At 36.9% G+C, this 14,926-nt stretch overlaps 1 protein-coding gene across 1 annotated transcript; it reads right to left on the reverse strand.

Annotated features, from left to right (window-relative positions):
- Window positions 1-6,624: 6,624 nt before the first annotated feature.
- Window positions 6,625-10,736, reverse strand: LOC133862821 (uncharacterized). The gene is made up of 3 exons (XM_062298698.1): window positions 9,631-10,736; window positions 7,008-7,550; window positions 6,625-6,854 (listed from the first exon to the last, which is right to left on the reverse strand). Exons 1-3 carry the CDS (start codon window positions 10,486-10,488, stop codon window positions 6,750-6,752), a joined length of 1,506 nt encoding a protein of 501 aa, XP_062154682.1. The 5' UTR covers window positions 10,489-10,736; the 3' UTR covers window positions 6,625-6,749.
- Window positions 10,737-14,926: the final 4,190 nt, after the last annotated feature.

Raw genomic sequence — 14,926 nt, forward strand, 5'->3', positions numbered from 1 at the left:
TGGCACACTCATAGGCATAGGCCAGAAGAACTCTCTAAATTTTTGTTAGAATACTTTGTATTGCAGAAAATTCATTCGTTTCTTTGTTCTTCGTTCTTCATCAAGTTTGAACAAAATATGGCTGGAGGTATTTATAATTCCGCTGCTTATTATTTTATAGCATTTTATTTATATATTATGTTTACACGTGGTATCAGAGCCAGCCTCTATGCCAATTTGTTCAGCTTTTAGTTTTGGTAATTCTTTATTGGTTGAATTGTGCAAATTTCAACCAATAAAGAATTATTGGTTGAATTATTGTTTCTTTAATACTTGAACTTAGGAATAGAATTAATTTTTAATTATATTGTTTAAATATAATTGGTTTGATGCCTAAACCTAAGAATAAAACCATACATGCTGGAATGTTTACAGTAATATCCAAGAATGCAATGTCTAGAAAAGTTCTGGCTAAGGAAAGTCTTGGGATTTAAGTGTGTCCGTTGTGACCCCCCTCACTTTCCTGGGAACTCACCTGGTTGCACCTTGGAAAATTACTGTTTACCCCATTTAGGTATTGGTTTGTTATATTTTTGGGACTTTTGTGAGCATTTATACAGTTAATAGATGTTAATGAAGTAATAATTATTATAATATTTTTGGGAGAGCCACAGCATCCCAATTTTAGAATAATAATTACATCAAGGTTATACACATGAACTTCATATAGAAAAAATTAACATCGATTATGTAATTAATTCATAAATTTAATTGCTAATCCCCACAGGGAAGTTTTTATTTTTATGACTTAATTAGGATAAGATAATAAATTTAATGTTAAAAATAAAATTTCTCTTAGGCCCACAGGTACGGATAATTTTATTTAGGGGTAATTACCTTTTCCCCCCATCAACTACCAGTCATTGTCAACATGCCCCCATGAATTGACACCTCGACCAAAAGAGAGCATCCAACTACCATCGTTACCCACTTTGCCCCCATCCGTCAGTCTAATTCACACAAAGACCAAAATGCCCTCAACAGTAATTAATAAAAAAAAATTAAAATTAATATTTAAAAAAAAAAAACTGAAAAAGGGCGCCACCCTTAGATTAATTTTTGTTTTTTTTTTTTTTAAAAACAAAAAAATATATTAATTTTAATTTTTTTTTATTAATTACTGTAGAGGGCATTTTGGTCTTTAAACAAAAATTAACACCAAAAAATGGAATATTCCATCCAAGTTAACGGAATCTTCTGACGGATGGGGGCAAAGTGGGTAACGATGGTAGTTGGATGCTCTCTTTGATCGATGTGTCAGTTCATGGAGGCATGTTGACAATGGCTGGTAGTTGATGGGGGGAAAATGTAATTACCCCTTTTATTTATTAATATTTAAATTTATTAGTCTTATTAATAAAGGGTAAATTTCATGCGTGATGCAACCTTTGCCCATAGATAGGTTGAAATTTACTATTTTTACTATTAAATTAGCATTGGTTAATTTAAAATAAAGTTTCATAGCATTAAAATTTTTTCCTTGATTATTGCAGCTATTTCTACTACTGCTATTCTAGAAAGTACTATTCCAATGCTTAATGGGAACAATTTTTCTGAGTGGAAAGAAAATTTACTTTTCTATTTGGGGTGCTTAGAACTTGATTTGGCGCTCCGTGAGAACGAACCACCTGTCCTCACGGATACTAGTACGCCATTAGAAGTTACGAAGTATGAGAGGTGGGAGCGATCTAATCGCCTAAGTCTCATGTTTATGAAGTCTCACGTAACTAAGGGCATTAGGGGTTCTATCCCTGAATGCAAAAAGGCAACAGAGTTCATGCGGGCTGTTGAGGAACAATTTGTAAGTTCCGATAAGGCATTGGCAAGCACCCTAATGAAGAAACTCTCAAGCAAAACCTTTAACAGATCCAGAAGTGTGCGAGAGCACATTATGGAAATGAGGGACATGGCAGCTCAACTGAAGTCCCTAGAGGTTGATATTTCTGATTCCTTCTTAGTTCATTTCATCTTGAACTCACTCCCGACTGAGTACTCTCCTTTTAAGATATCCTATAACACACATAAGGATAAATGGTCAGTAAATGAACTTCTGACCATGTGTGTTCAGGAGGAGGAAAGGCTAAAGCAGGAGAAACCACAGAGTGTTCACTTTGTGGTTACTCATGATAAGGGAAAGAGTAAAAGAGACAAAAGTGCCCCGCATCTCAAGAAAGATAACAAGTTGTCAATTAAGAAAAATGACAATAAGGATACTTGTTTCTTCTGCAAGAAAGGGGGGCATATGAAGAAGGATTGCCCAAAGTACAAAAGATGGCTTGAAAAGAAAGGTAATATCATATCTCTAGTATGTCATGAATCTTTTTTTGTTGAGGCTCCTTGTAATACATGGTGGATTGATTCTGGTTCTACAATCCATATTGTTAATACAATGCAGGGTTTTCTCAACATAAGGAAACCGGCAAGCAATGAGCAACGGGTCTATTCCGGAAATAAGTTGTTTTCACATGTGGAAGCGGTTGGGACCTTTAGATTGATTTTGAAAACTGGTTATATTTTAGATTTGAAAAATGTATTTTTTATTCCATGTTTCTCTAGAAACTTAATTTCGGTTTCTAAACTGGATGTTATTGGTTTTAGTTTTTGGTTTATAAACTCTACTTTTAGTATTTTTAAAGGTGAAAATTTTATTAGTGGTGAAACCAAAATTGATGGTTTATTCAAAATTGATCTAGATCTCGGTTTTGAAAACAATCATTTATCATTGCATTCTAGTGTTGGCATAAAGAGGAGCCTTGTGAATGAAAACTCCGCTTTGTTATGGCACAGGAGATTGGGACATATCTCCATAGAGAGAATCAAAAGATTAGTAAATGATGGAGTCTTAAAAACTCTTGATTTTACTGATTTTGGTACTTGTGTGGATTGCATAAAGGGAAAGCAAACCAACAAGACCACTAAAGGTGCCAGAAGGAGTTCTGAGATTCTTGAAATCATACATATAGATATCTGTGGACCTTTTCCTTACCTAAATGGTCAAAGATATTTTATATCTTTTATTGATGACCATACACGGTATATGTATCTCTACTTTCTAAATGATAAGGCTGAATCACTCAATGCTTTTAAGACCTATAAGGTAGAAGTAGAGAAACAAAAGGAAAAGAAAATCAAGATCATAAGATCTGATAGAGGCGGAGAGTACTATGGAAGGTACACAGAAAAGGGACAAATGATAGGTCCATTTGCGCAATTTCTTGAAGAAGAAGGCCAATTATTGCTCAATACACAATGCCTGGTACACCACAACAAAATGGTGTTGCAGAAAGGAGAAATCGCAAACTTATGGACATGGTAAGGAGCATGCTCAGTAATTCTGAGTTACCTTTATTTCTATGGAGTGAAGCCTTAAAAACTGCTGTGTATGTATTAAACCGGGTACCATACAAGGCTGTCCCTAAGACATCTTTTGAATTATGGAATGGATGGAAACCAAGTTTAAATCACTTACACATATGGGGTTGTCCTGTTGAAGTGAGGATTTATAATCCAAATATAAAGAAGTTAGACCCAAGGACAACCAGCGGTCATTTTATCGGCTATGCAGTCAACTCCAAAGGATTTAGGTTTTATTGTCCTTCTAATAATACTAGAATTGTTGAATCTATGAATGCAAAATTCTTAGAGGATCTTGAACATAGTGGGAGTGCTTATCCTCAAATGATTGAATTAGAGGAAGCACAAGAGTTGACTGATGCTCCTTTATCTAAAGGACGTTTGATTATGTTTAAGGAAATCCAAACAGATTGCCTTGAACCACAATCAATTTCAGAACAGTCAGCTCATGAGGAACAAGTTCGTATTGAACCTACTCAACCCCCTCAAAATGAGGAGGAGGTATGATTAAGAAGATCTTCTAGAATAATTAGACCAGCAATCTCTAGTGATTATATTGTATACCTCCAAGAGTCCGATTTCGATGTTGGGCCTAAGGATGATCCAAATTCATTTTCACAAGCCATGAGTGGGGAACACTCCACATTATGGTTAAATGCCATGAAGGAAGAAATGTAATCCATGGCTAAAAATCAAGTCTGGGATCTTGTTGACTTACCAGAGAAAGCTGTAGCCATAGGCTGCAAATGGGTTTACAAAACCAAAAGGGATGCTTCTGGTAATGTTGAACGATATAAAGCTAGACTTGTGGCCAAGGGTTTCACACAAAAGGAAGGTATTGATTATCATGAAACCTTCTCTCCAATATCCAAGAAGGATTCATTTAGGATAATCATGGCATTAGTAGCTCATTTTGATCTAGAGCTACATCAAATGGATGTGAAAACAGCCTTTTTGAATGGGGATCTTAAAGAAGAGGTTTACATGAAACAACCTGAAGGTTTTGATGATAACACTCAGAAAGCTTGCAAACTAAATAAATCTATTTATGGACTAAAACAAGCCTCTCGTCAATGGTATATTAAATTTCACAAAGTTATTACCTCATTTGGTTTTATTGAGAACTTTGTTGATCAATGTATATACCTTAAGGTCAGTGGGAGTAAAGTCATATTTTTAGTCCTATATGTAGATGATATTTTACTTGCAAGTAATGATTTAGGTTTACTGCATGAAACCAAACAGTTTCTTTCTCAAAATTTTGAAATGAAGGATTTGGGTGAAGCCTCTTATGTCATTGGCATAGAGATTCACAGAGACAGAAAACAGAAAATATTAAAACTGTCTCAAAAGGCCTACATTGAAATAGTTTTGGAAAGATTCAGAATGAAGAACTGTTCGACTTCTGTAGCACTTATCATTAAAGGAGACAAATTCAGTAATGATCAATGTCCCCGAAATGCATTGGAACAGGAGCAGATGAAGAACATTCCATATGTATCTGCAATTGGCAGTCTATTGTATGCACAAGTTTGCACTAGACCTGACATTGCGATGGCAGTTGGAATGTTGGGTCGATATCAAAGTAACCCAGGAATGGAACATTGGAAAGCTGCAAAGAAAGTCATGCGGTATTTGCAAGGAACAAAGGACTACGGTTTGACATTCAGACATACTGACCATTTGGAGGTGGTTGGTATTCAGATTCATATTTTGCTGGATGTGTAGATAGTAGAAAATCTACTTCAGGGTATATCTTTCTCTTGGCTGGAGGGGCTATATCCTGGAGAAGTAACAAGCAAACTATAGTTTCTACATCTACAATGGAAGCAAAATTTATTGCGTGCTATGAAGCCACTACACAGGCGCTATGGTTAAGAAATTTTGTTGGTGGTCTCAAAATTGTCGATTCTATAGCGAGACCAATCAAGATCTTCTGCGATAATCATGCTGCCATATTTTTTTCTAAGAATAATAAAAGTGGAAGCAGAAGTAAGCATATCGACATCAAGTATCTTCGTGTGAGAGAGAACATCAAAAGAAATGAAGTGCTCGTTGAGCATATCAGTACTGAATTGATGATTGCGGATCCTATGACTAAAGGTTTACCGGTAAAGCTGTTTAAAAGTCATGTGGAGCATATGAGACTCATTGATTCATTTTGTACCTAGTTCTTTCTAATTTGTCTATAGACATCAAGTTATTTTTTAATAAAGTTTGTGCACATTTGTTATATTATCCATGGGGATAAAATTAAAGTTGGACCCGAATAACTTATAGGAAGTTTATTCATAAAGTTTGATTGCCCATATAGTACTCATTTAAGAAATATTTTATATGTAATACATGGAAGGGACGACTTATTACATAAAGTTTTACCGCCATGATTCATGTGTAATATTTCTTATGTGAGTGGGAGGATTTCATGAATGGCTGGAATAAATAAAGTGATAATCATATTGAAGAACCGGACATCTAGGGAATTATATGTGTCATAAGGGCCAAGTGAGAGAATGTAAGAAATTACATATGTGTCCCTTAGACACATTTAATTCATTGTATCGGTTGGAATTTAAATAATTATCATAACGGTAATTATTTAATTTGTAACGGTTGGAATTTAAATAATTATCATAACGGTAATTATTTAATATAAAGATTAAATATGATTTATTTCACATTAAGTTATATGAAATCATAACGGTTTAAAACGGTTTTTTATATTAATTTTCTGATTTATTCTTCTTGATGGGAGGAGAATAATCAGCCATTTAATTAATAACGATGGCCCCTAGCCTACCTATATAAAGAGTCCTGTGTATCCATCTATTGGCACACTCATAGGCATAGGCCAGAAGAACTCTCTAAATTTTTGTTAGAATACTTTGTATTGCAGAAAATTCATTCGTTTCTTTGTTCTTTGTTTTTCGTTCTTCATCAAGCCTGAACAAAATATGGCTGGAGGTATTTATAATTCCGCTGCTTATTATTTTATAGCATTTTATTTATATATTATGTTTACACATTGTCCTTATTTTGGAGGTAAACATGATTTTTTATTTTTATTTTTATTTTTTAAAATGGAGATAATATGAGAAAATAAAATAGATGAGTGTTTCCACTTTTAAAAGGTGAATATTTATTTAAAATGTCTCAAAAAAAAATAGAAATTGTTTTGTACCAAGACTATGGAACAAATTTTTGAAAATTTTGAAAATTACATAATGCCTGAGTAAATGAATTTCTATGGAGACTTGGTGTGATTAATATATTGAAAATGTAAACAAAAAGAAAATCAGCAAACCACAAATGGCTGGGAAAAAAAAAAAGGGTAGGGAAAGTCTTTACTATTTTTGTCACTGTAATTCAATAATTTCATCTTCTTTGCATTCTCCCACATCAATAGCCATGGTCCCATTGTTCGCCGTCGGCAAGATCCTGCAGCAGTTTCTTCTCGGAGGCTGCTCAAAGCGCAAAGATCAATCTAATTTATTAGTTACAATAATGACGTGATAATTAGAGCAAATTCATCCAGCTTAATTTAGAAAACTAAACCTCAATTGAAATATAAATACAAAAAAAAAAAAAAAAAAAAAAAAAAAAAAAAAAATTACCTTATCCCATAAAAATGGGTTGGGCTTCTTGTAGACGTCCACTCTATCGATTTGAGAAGGATCGGCCATTCTCCATCTGCACTCCGGACGTGATATTTGATGCGGCAAATACTCGGTAGTCGTTCGATCTGTCTGGGAATCATGTGTAGCATTGGAAATGAAATAAACAAAAGGTTTTTGACAGGGGTGTCGGCTGACGGGACGAGTGTTGAACTCATAGCCAGTAAAGTCAACCTTGGGGTGCCAATTGTAGAAGGTCCTAGCCGGCAGTTCCATCTCTCGGGCGGAGATAACACCCCGAAATATTTGAACTGCATACCCCCACGAAACCGACACGGTCCAGCTCCGAGCCTTGTCATAGCAAATGGATTGTTGCATGAGCGCTGCCGAGTCGAGCTCCAATGGGACCTTGAGCTGCTCGAGAGCCTGGACCCGGTTCATATTGGGGAAGATGGGCTCAACGAAGTCTAGGTGGTGGAGAGAAACCAGGGGGGCGATTGGGTGCGCCGCGAGGAGGCCGAATACGTTGCCATGCACATCATGCTGATCATTAAAATACACATTATTTTCCAATTTATGCATACGACTCATGCTCCATTTGTTTTGACGTAAAATAGTTTTCAAAAAATGTGTTTTTGATAGAAAATATCTTCCAGCGTTTGGTGCATACGGAAAATCATATATATATATATATATATATTCATTCAATCATATTAACCTATAAAAATCAATTTTTATTCACAACATAAAAATATTAATATAAAATAATTGTTTGGTGGCGGTCTGGGGGTAGCTCGGTGAGGTGGTCCGGGGTGGCTCAGTTATGGTTTAGGGTGGCTCGATGGTGGTCCAGAGGTAGCTAAGTGATAGTCTAAGGTGACTCAGCGGTGGCCCGAAGGTAGCTCGATTATGGTCTAGGGTGGCTTGACGATGGTCCAGGAGTGGCTCAGTAATGGTCCAGGGTGGCTCGAGGGTGGTTTGGTGATGGTCCGGAAGTGGCGCGGTGGTAGTCTAAGATGGCTCGACGGTGGTCCGGTTGTGGCTCGATGGTGGTTCATTAGTGGTTTGGTGGTGGCTCAGCGATGGTCCAGGGTGGCTCGGTGGTAGTCTAGCGGTGGTCCAGCGATAGCCCGGGGGTGGCTCGGTAATGGTTCGAGGTGGTTGGGTGGTGACTCAGTAGTGGCCCGAGTCTGTCTCGAAAAATGATTTACGGAATTTAAAAATATAAGTCAATTTTTTAAACTAAATAAGCTTTTTTTGTCAAACCGAAAATATTTTCGATTTGACTAATATTTTCGGTCGCACCAAACACCGAAAAATATAAAAAATATTTTACGCCGAAACAAACGAAGTATAAGTTAGTTAATCATAGTTTAATTAAATGTGAAGGGGGGGGGGGAGCAGTAGAGGAGAGTCTTACCTACAATTTGACAAAACAATTGCAAGTAATGGAGCTAACATGTAATTTATACATAATGATAGTAATAATAGGCATTATTGTTAAATTAAGCAGCTGGCAGTTTTTTATCCAAATAGAATGGAATAATTTATTTCAATTCAGTTTATTAAGTAGATATAAGTGAAAAATATTTCTTTTGAATATATGTCACTCCCTGAATTGAAAGAAATTTTCTAATCCAATTTGGGGTTTGATTAGTGCACTACAAGCCCACAACATTGGCACAACAACTTATCACATGAGAGTTGGCCCCACCCTCATGTGAGGGGTTGTTGTCCCCATATTGTGGGCTTGTAGTGCAAATAACATTTTCCATCCAATTTATAGAAAAACTTTGTCAATATCCAATTATGATATGACAGACCAATTTCATAAAGAGATTGTTCCCTCAAAAGCTTTGACCTCATTATGCATATTTTGTAAGGGTGATAGATTCGTGTTCGTGTATTGAATTTGACTTATAATATCAAAGTATTTGTATAAGACTACATAATTTAACCTTAATTCGATCAATTTAAATAAATCGTCAATTTCGTGTTATGTTCTTATTGTGCTCACAAGTAGTATAAACAATTGTCAATCTCAAAGTCACGTGTTAGGTTTGGATTCTGTCAAGCGAGTAATATATATATATAAACCGATTGTATTAAATTCTCCAATAGTGTAAAAAATTATCAGTTGTAAAATTTTGACCCATGTGTTGTAAAGCACGTTGAGGATATGCATGATTAAAGAACTTAAAAGGCACAAAAAAGAAAAAAGAGGAATGACCTAAAACGATAAAGGCGGCGACTGATTGAGAATTTAAAAGAAACAAAAAAATGATTAATTAAGAACTTAAAGACAAAAAAGAAAAAAGAGGAAAGAAGAATGGCCTAGAACGATAAACGCGGCGACCGACGATTGGGTTTGTCGGTAACCACGTTCAATGGCCTGCAGCATGGTCAATTAGTAGACGGTGATAAGGGACACCTAAGCCCCATCTGACATCAAAACAACCTCAATTAGTCGAATGAAAACTATGATCCAGACCCCGGCCATATTATTGCTTAAAGATATCATCATCTGCCGGCATACCCATGGTTAATGATGAGGCCATGAAGGAAAACATTTAGATTCCAATTTAATTATTAAAAAAAAGAAAAAAAGAAAAAAAAGACTAACCTGGTGAAATCCTTGTTCCTTGGTGAGAGGAACTCCAAGCTCCGCCATGCAAGCCTGGATCCGATCATCCGACCCAAACAAACCCGGGTACCTCTGTATACACCTATCCTGAATTTTCTCAAGCGCCTTTGCCAATGGATAGCTTATAGCAAACCCACCACCACCATACGCCATATTATATGAAAAATATTGTACGTTCTGTAAATGGCTCTCAGACGAGCTCCCTATATAATAGTACTGATTATGGTCGTACTTCTGCAAAACCCTGACTAAATTATCTGGGAAAAAAACTGTGTCATCGTCCCCCATCACAAACCACCTCACATCCTCCATGCCCAGCCTCAAAGTCTCCGATATTATGCGTGATATACGTATTGCGGACCTGTGGCCTTTTGGGTTCTTGTACTTGAACTTCCAAGTGTCGCCGGAGATCTTCAAAGGCGGTAAAGGTTGTTCATCGGGAAATTCGGCTTCCACATGCTCGTCTAACCAAACAATTCCACGCGTTTCATTGGGTCTCCACCATTGCTTGATGTAGCTTTTCCGTTTGCTAAAATGCTTGGCCGAGGCTGCGATGCCAAAAACTACGTGAGAGAGGTCTGTTTTTTCTGGGGATTTAGGAGTTGGCCCGGATGGGATTATGACAAGGCCGTCAGATTGGTGATGAGCGGTGAAAAATTGCTTGGTACAAGGATATGGATCATACACAAATGCTACTGAGTAAAAGATGAAGATGAGAGAGAGCAAGAAGAAAAAGTAGGGCATTGACTTTGGAAGAGACCCTGCGGTGGAAAAGTTTTCTGAACCTTTTGCATTGTTTTTCATGGTGGAAAAAGTTTTCTGGGATTTGATTTGCATATACAGACAGTGAGGAAAGAAAGGAAGAAAAAAAACAAAACTGAAATATTGAATACCCTCTGATATCGTTGAAGCCTAATTTTACTCGCTCGCTCGATCTACGTACGTACCAGAAGTCAAAACCAGGGAGGCCGGAGAATAGAGGGAGGAGATGATGAGGTAATCGAGTTCTGTGAAGCCAGAGTAGCAGAGTCCCTCTAAAATAGAACTCCTTTTGAGTTGCCCAAAGTTGGATAACCTTTCTGGCTAGTTTGTCCTGGAAAGAGCAACTGAGAGAGTTTTAAGAGTACATATATAGTTTTAAGAGAGTTTGACAATTTAATCCCTTTCAGAGAATATATTTCTTATATATATATTGAAATGAAATGTATTGAAATTATTCTCCTACCATATATGGAAAGAAAAGATAATTAAATGAAAAAATAAATACAATAACATAAATAAAAGAAAATAGAGGCAAAAGATTTTACATGGTTCCGTCTATCCACATGATAAATCTCTAAGACTGCATTGTTGCTCTTGTTCACTTGATAATGTTATAATACAAGAGATTCGTATTTAATTATGGGATAATTGGAGTAGATACGTTTGGTAATCAAATTGATTTGAGTTGATTACCATCTAACCTCATTACAATCAATCTTATAAAAGGTAAGTAACGTACATCCTCGTATATTCTCGTACTACATCCGATTATAATTATATTGAAAATAATTTCAATATACTTTCTTTCAATATAGGAAATATATTATCTAAAAATCCCTACTTAATTAATTTTAAAAAATTATATTTTTTGCTTAATCATTTTATCATTAATGAACCGATATATTAATATCATGTCAATTTATAAATAACTTTATAGTAAAAATCGCAGCATCACTTGCCGCACTCGATCTATAATTGACATGGAACAAGTGTACAACCTCTAAAAGGCACTTGTTGGGAGTTTATAGACGAAGAGAAAATTAAATGAACTTCATTTTTTTCACTTTCTTTTTCTCTTGTTTGACTATTATATCTTAGAATGTCTGTAAAATAATAGAATGAAAATATGAAATTTCCTTCATTCTTTCCTTTTCTTAGAAAAGAAATTACAAGCAAATAAATATTGGTCGATTCCCACAATTCATTTCAATTCCATTAATTCCTCTCGATCGATATCCTCTAATCCAAACGAGTACAGGAGAGAGGTCATGGACAATATTATAATTAGGGTTAAATACTTAGTTGCCCCGTGTAGTTTGCAACCTTTATTTTTTGCCCCTTGACTTTTACTTTTTATCATAAGTGATACCTGTAGTATGGAAAAATATGGAAATGGTACCTCCGTCCATTTTTTCATCCAAAACTAACATTTAGCCATGTCATCTTATAGGTGTCGGCGTAGATGCACGACACATGTTCCCGTGGTACACTTCAGCGCTGACGTAGCTACCATTTTTTTTTATTATTATTATTTTAATGATTTCTTTTATATATATTAAAAAAATAAATTATGGGGTGGCTCAGCCACCCACAAGGCATTTTTGGGGGTGGCCGAACCACCCCATGACCCTTAAGGGTGGTTCAGCCACCTCCAAGAGCCAAAATGGGGGTGGCCAAAACCACCCCCATTTGGCTTAGGGGTGGCTGAGCCACCCCAAGACCCATGGCCCATGGGGGTGGTTCGGCCACCCCAAGGGCTAAAGTGAGAAAAAACACAAATTAGGTTCCTATTGTGCTCGCAAGTAGTGTCAAAAATTGTAAATCCTAAAGTCATGTGTTAGATTTGAATTGTGTCATGCCATTGATATATATATATATATATATGGTACAAAATATATTGATTTTATTTTATTTTATTTTTTGACATATCCACATAAGAGGAAGAGGGAGGATTCATACTAATAATCTCCGCTTCATGAGGTGTGATCCCCAGCCGATTGAGCTACCCCTTGAGGACAAAAATATATTAATTGTGTACTGTATATATTATTTTAAAGATTTCTTTTTTAAAAAAATAAAATTGTTGGCCACCCCCAGGCCAAATAGGGGTGGTTCGGCCACCCCCAATGGCAAAAACCTAATTTATGTTTTTTCTCGGTGTTTTCGAAAGACTTTAGCTGGATGGCATGGCTCTTGAAGCTAATATTCTCTTGCTCATTTTGTTATAACAGCCCACTCTAACTAACACAGTAGCCCACTCATTTTTATACAAAACACATTATGCTAAATGTAGCTAGGGCTGAGCATGGGGCGGGGGGGGGGGGGGGGGGGGCGGGGATGGGGATTTTTTGACCCCGCCCCGCAGAGGTGCGGGTTCCCCAAAGTGAACCCGCACCCCGCAGAAAACCCCCTCCACCCGCACGGGGCGGGTGTAGATGGGGCGGGGTTGCGGGGCGGGGATCCCCGCGGGTTTTGAAGTTGTTACTTTCTCAGTCCCGATTTCCCCTTTCTCAGTCCCAATTTCTCAGTCCCGATTTCCCCTTTCTCAGTCCCGATTTGCGATTTCCCCTTTCTCAGTCCCGGCTGCGGGTGTGTCTGTGCCGGACCGTGCGTGCGGCCGTGCGGGGAGGTGAGGGCGGGTGACTGGTGAGCCGGTGCGGCGGTGACAAGCGAGGCGATTGGCGGGTTCGGGGCGTGATGTGGGCTTACTGGCAGTGGGTAGTCTGGGGCTTGGGGGGGCTGCGGCGCAAGTGAGAGTTAGAGAAGAGAGGTTAGAAAAGTTAGGGTTAACTTTCTGCCGCATTCTTCCTTTTTCTGCCGCTTTCTTCTTCTTTTTTTTTTTTTTTTTTTAATATGCGGGGCGGGGACCCGAGAAAAATTAAAGGGTTCCCCCGCAACCCGCCCCGCCCCGCGCGGGGGGGGCAAAAATAGCCCCAAAACCCGCACCATGGGTGCAGGTTTTGGGCTCTGCGGGGAGGGTTGGGGCGGTTTCTGCGGGGAGGGGCGGGTTTTGCGGGGATTTGCTCACTCCTAAATGTAGCACAAAACAAATAAAACACATATCTTCTAGACTTTTTCTAAACCCTATTTTTCGTTATCTTTGCCACACATCATTAGGAAATCGAGCTTTGCTAGGTGTGTGACTCCTTGAGTCCACACCTGTTTTCTTTCAGTATACTACTTTACTAAATCCCTTTCATTTATTTTGAACAAAACATATGCAACTCGTGAAATATTAAAGGAAAAAATTTTGACAATGAACATATCGTTCCAAATGAGATTAAACCAATTAAAGATATGATAAAAAGGAATGGGCGAAGAGGCCAAAAAAATTTCTTATTAGGAGCTAATAGGCGGGGGGAAAAAAAAAATCTTATAATTTTACTTTTTTTCACCTTCAATTTTTTTCCTTCTTGAGAGTTGGAGGGGGTGGGGAGCATGGTCGGCATGGACCCTACCGCCCCCCCCCCCCCCCCTTCCTCCGTCATTGCTACCGAGCCGTGCCATTCTGCTGATCCTCTAGTCAACATGGTCTCCTGCTCTTCCCGTTTCAATAAGGACAAAAAAAATATAAAAAAGAAAAATAAAAGATAAAAGGTCCCGGGACGGTCCCAAATTCATCTCACCACAATTGATCATCTTTTCAATCTTGGATCCTACTAACCCACGGCATCCGACGGTCATCAAAGAATGTCGTCATCTACAGGCCACAGAGAACGTGCTTCTCATGTAGACTTTGTCTCAAACTTTATTATGGACAAAGTTTTTGGGTTACATTTATCTTTTAAAACACGAATATTTTTAATAGATCACAATATATTTTATTTTTTTTTAAAGAAAAAATTTGCACACCTTTTAAAATACCACCCAATTTACAAAAAAATGAAATAAATAATATATATTTCATGCTCAGAACTACAATTTCTTTCAAAAAGAACATATAGCATTACTCAAATAATAAACATATTACAAAATTATAACATGCCAGCAGATGAAATGCAACTAATACAAAAAAGAAACAACATCATATCCCACTGACTCCTCTATTGTTCCGGTGTACGGAGCCTTCACAAGAGCTGTAACCATTTGGTCGAATTGGGTGGTCGAGCCACTCATGTTTTATTGTTTTTTCATTTTTTGTTTAATTTTTATAAATTGTATTTTTGTCATTTAAAAATATTAACAGTTTTTAATAATTTGAGTAGAACTTTATCATTTGTGGACTTTTTTTAAAAAATAAAATAAAATTAATAAGATCAATAGAATTTAAAGAGAAATGATCCATACACTCATTTCTCACAACAGTCCTACAACAAGCTGACGTAGCTGGTAATATTTTATTATTTTTTTGTTTTGTTTTCTTTTCTTTTTGTAAAAAAATAATAAAATATTACCAGCTATGTCAACTTGTTGTGAGGCTGTTGTGAAAAATGAGTGTAGGGATCCTTTCTCGAATTTAAATTATATATGACACGTATTTTAAAAATAGATATCACAATGTCTTCGAAGCAAA

The sequence above is a fragment of the Alnus glutinosa genome, chromosome 3 (genome assembly GCF_958979055.1).
Source record: "Alnus glutinosa chromosome 3, dhAlnGlut1.1, whole genome shotgun sequence".
Classification (NCBI taxonomy): Eukaryota; Viridiplantae; Streptophyta; class Magnoliopsida; order Fagales; family Betulaceae; genus Alnus; species Alnus glutinosa.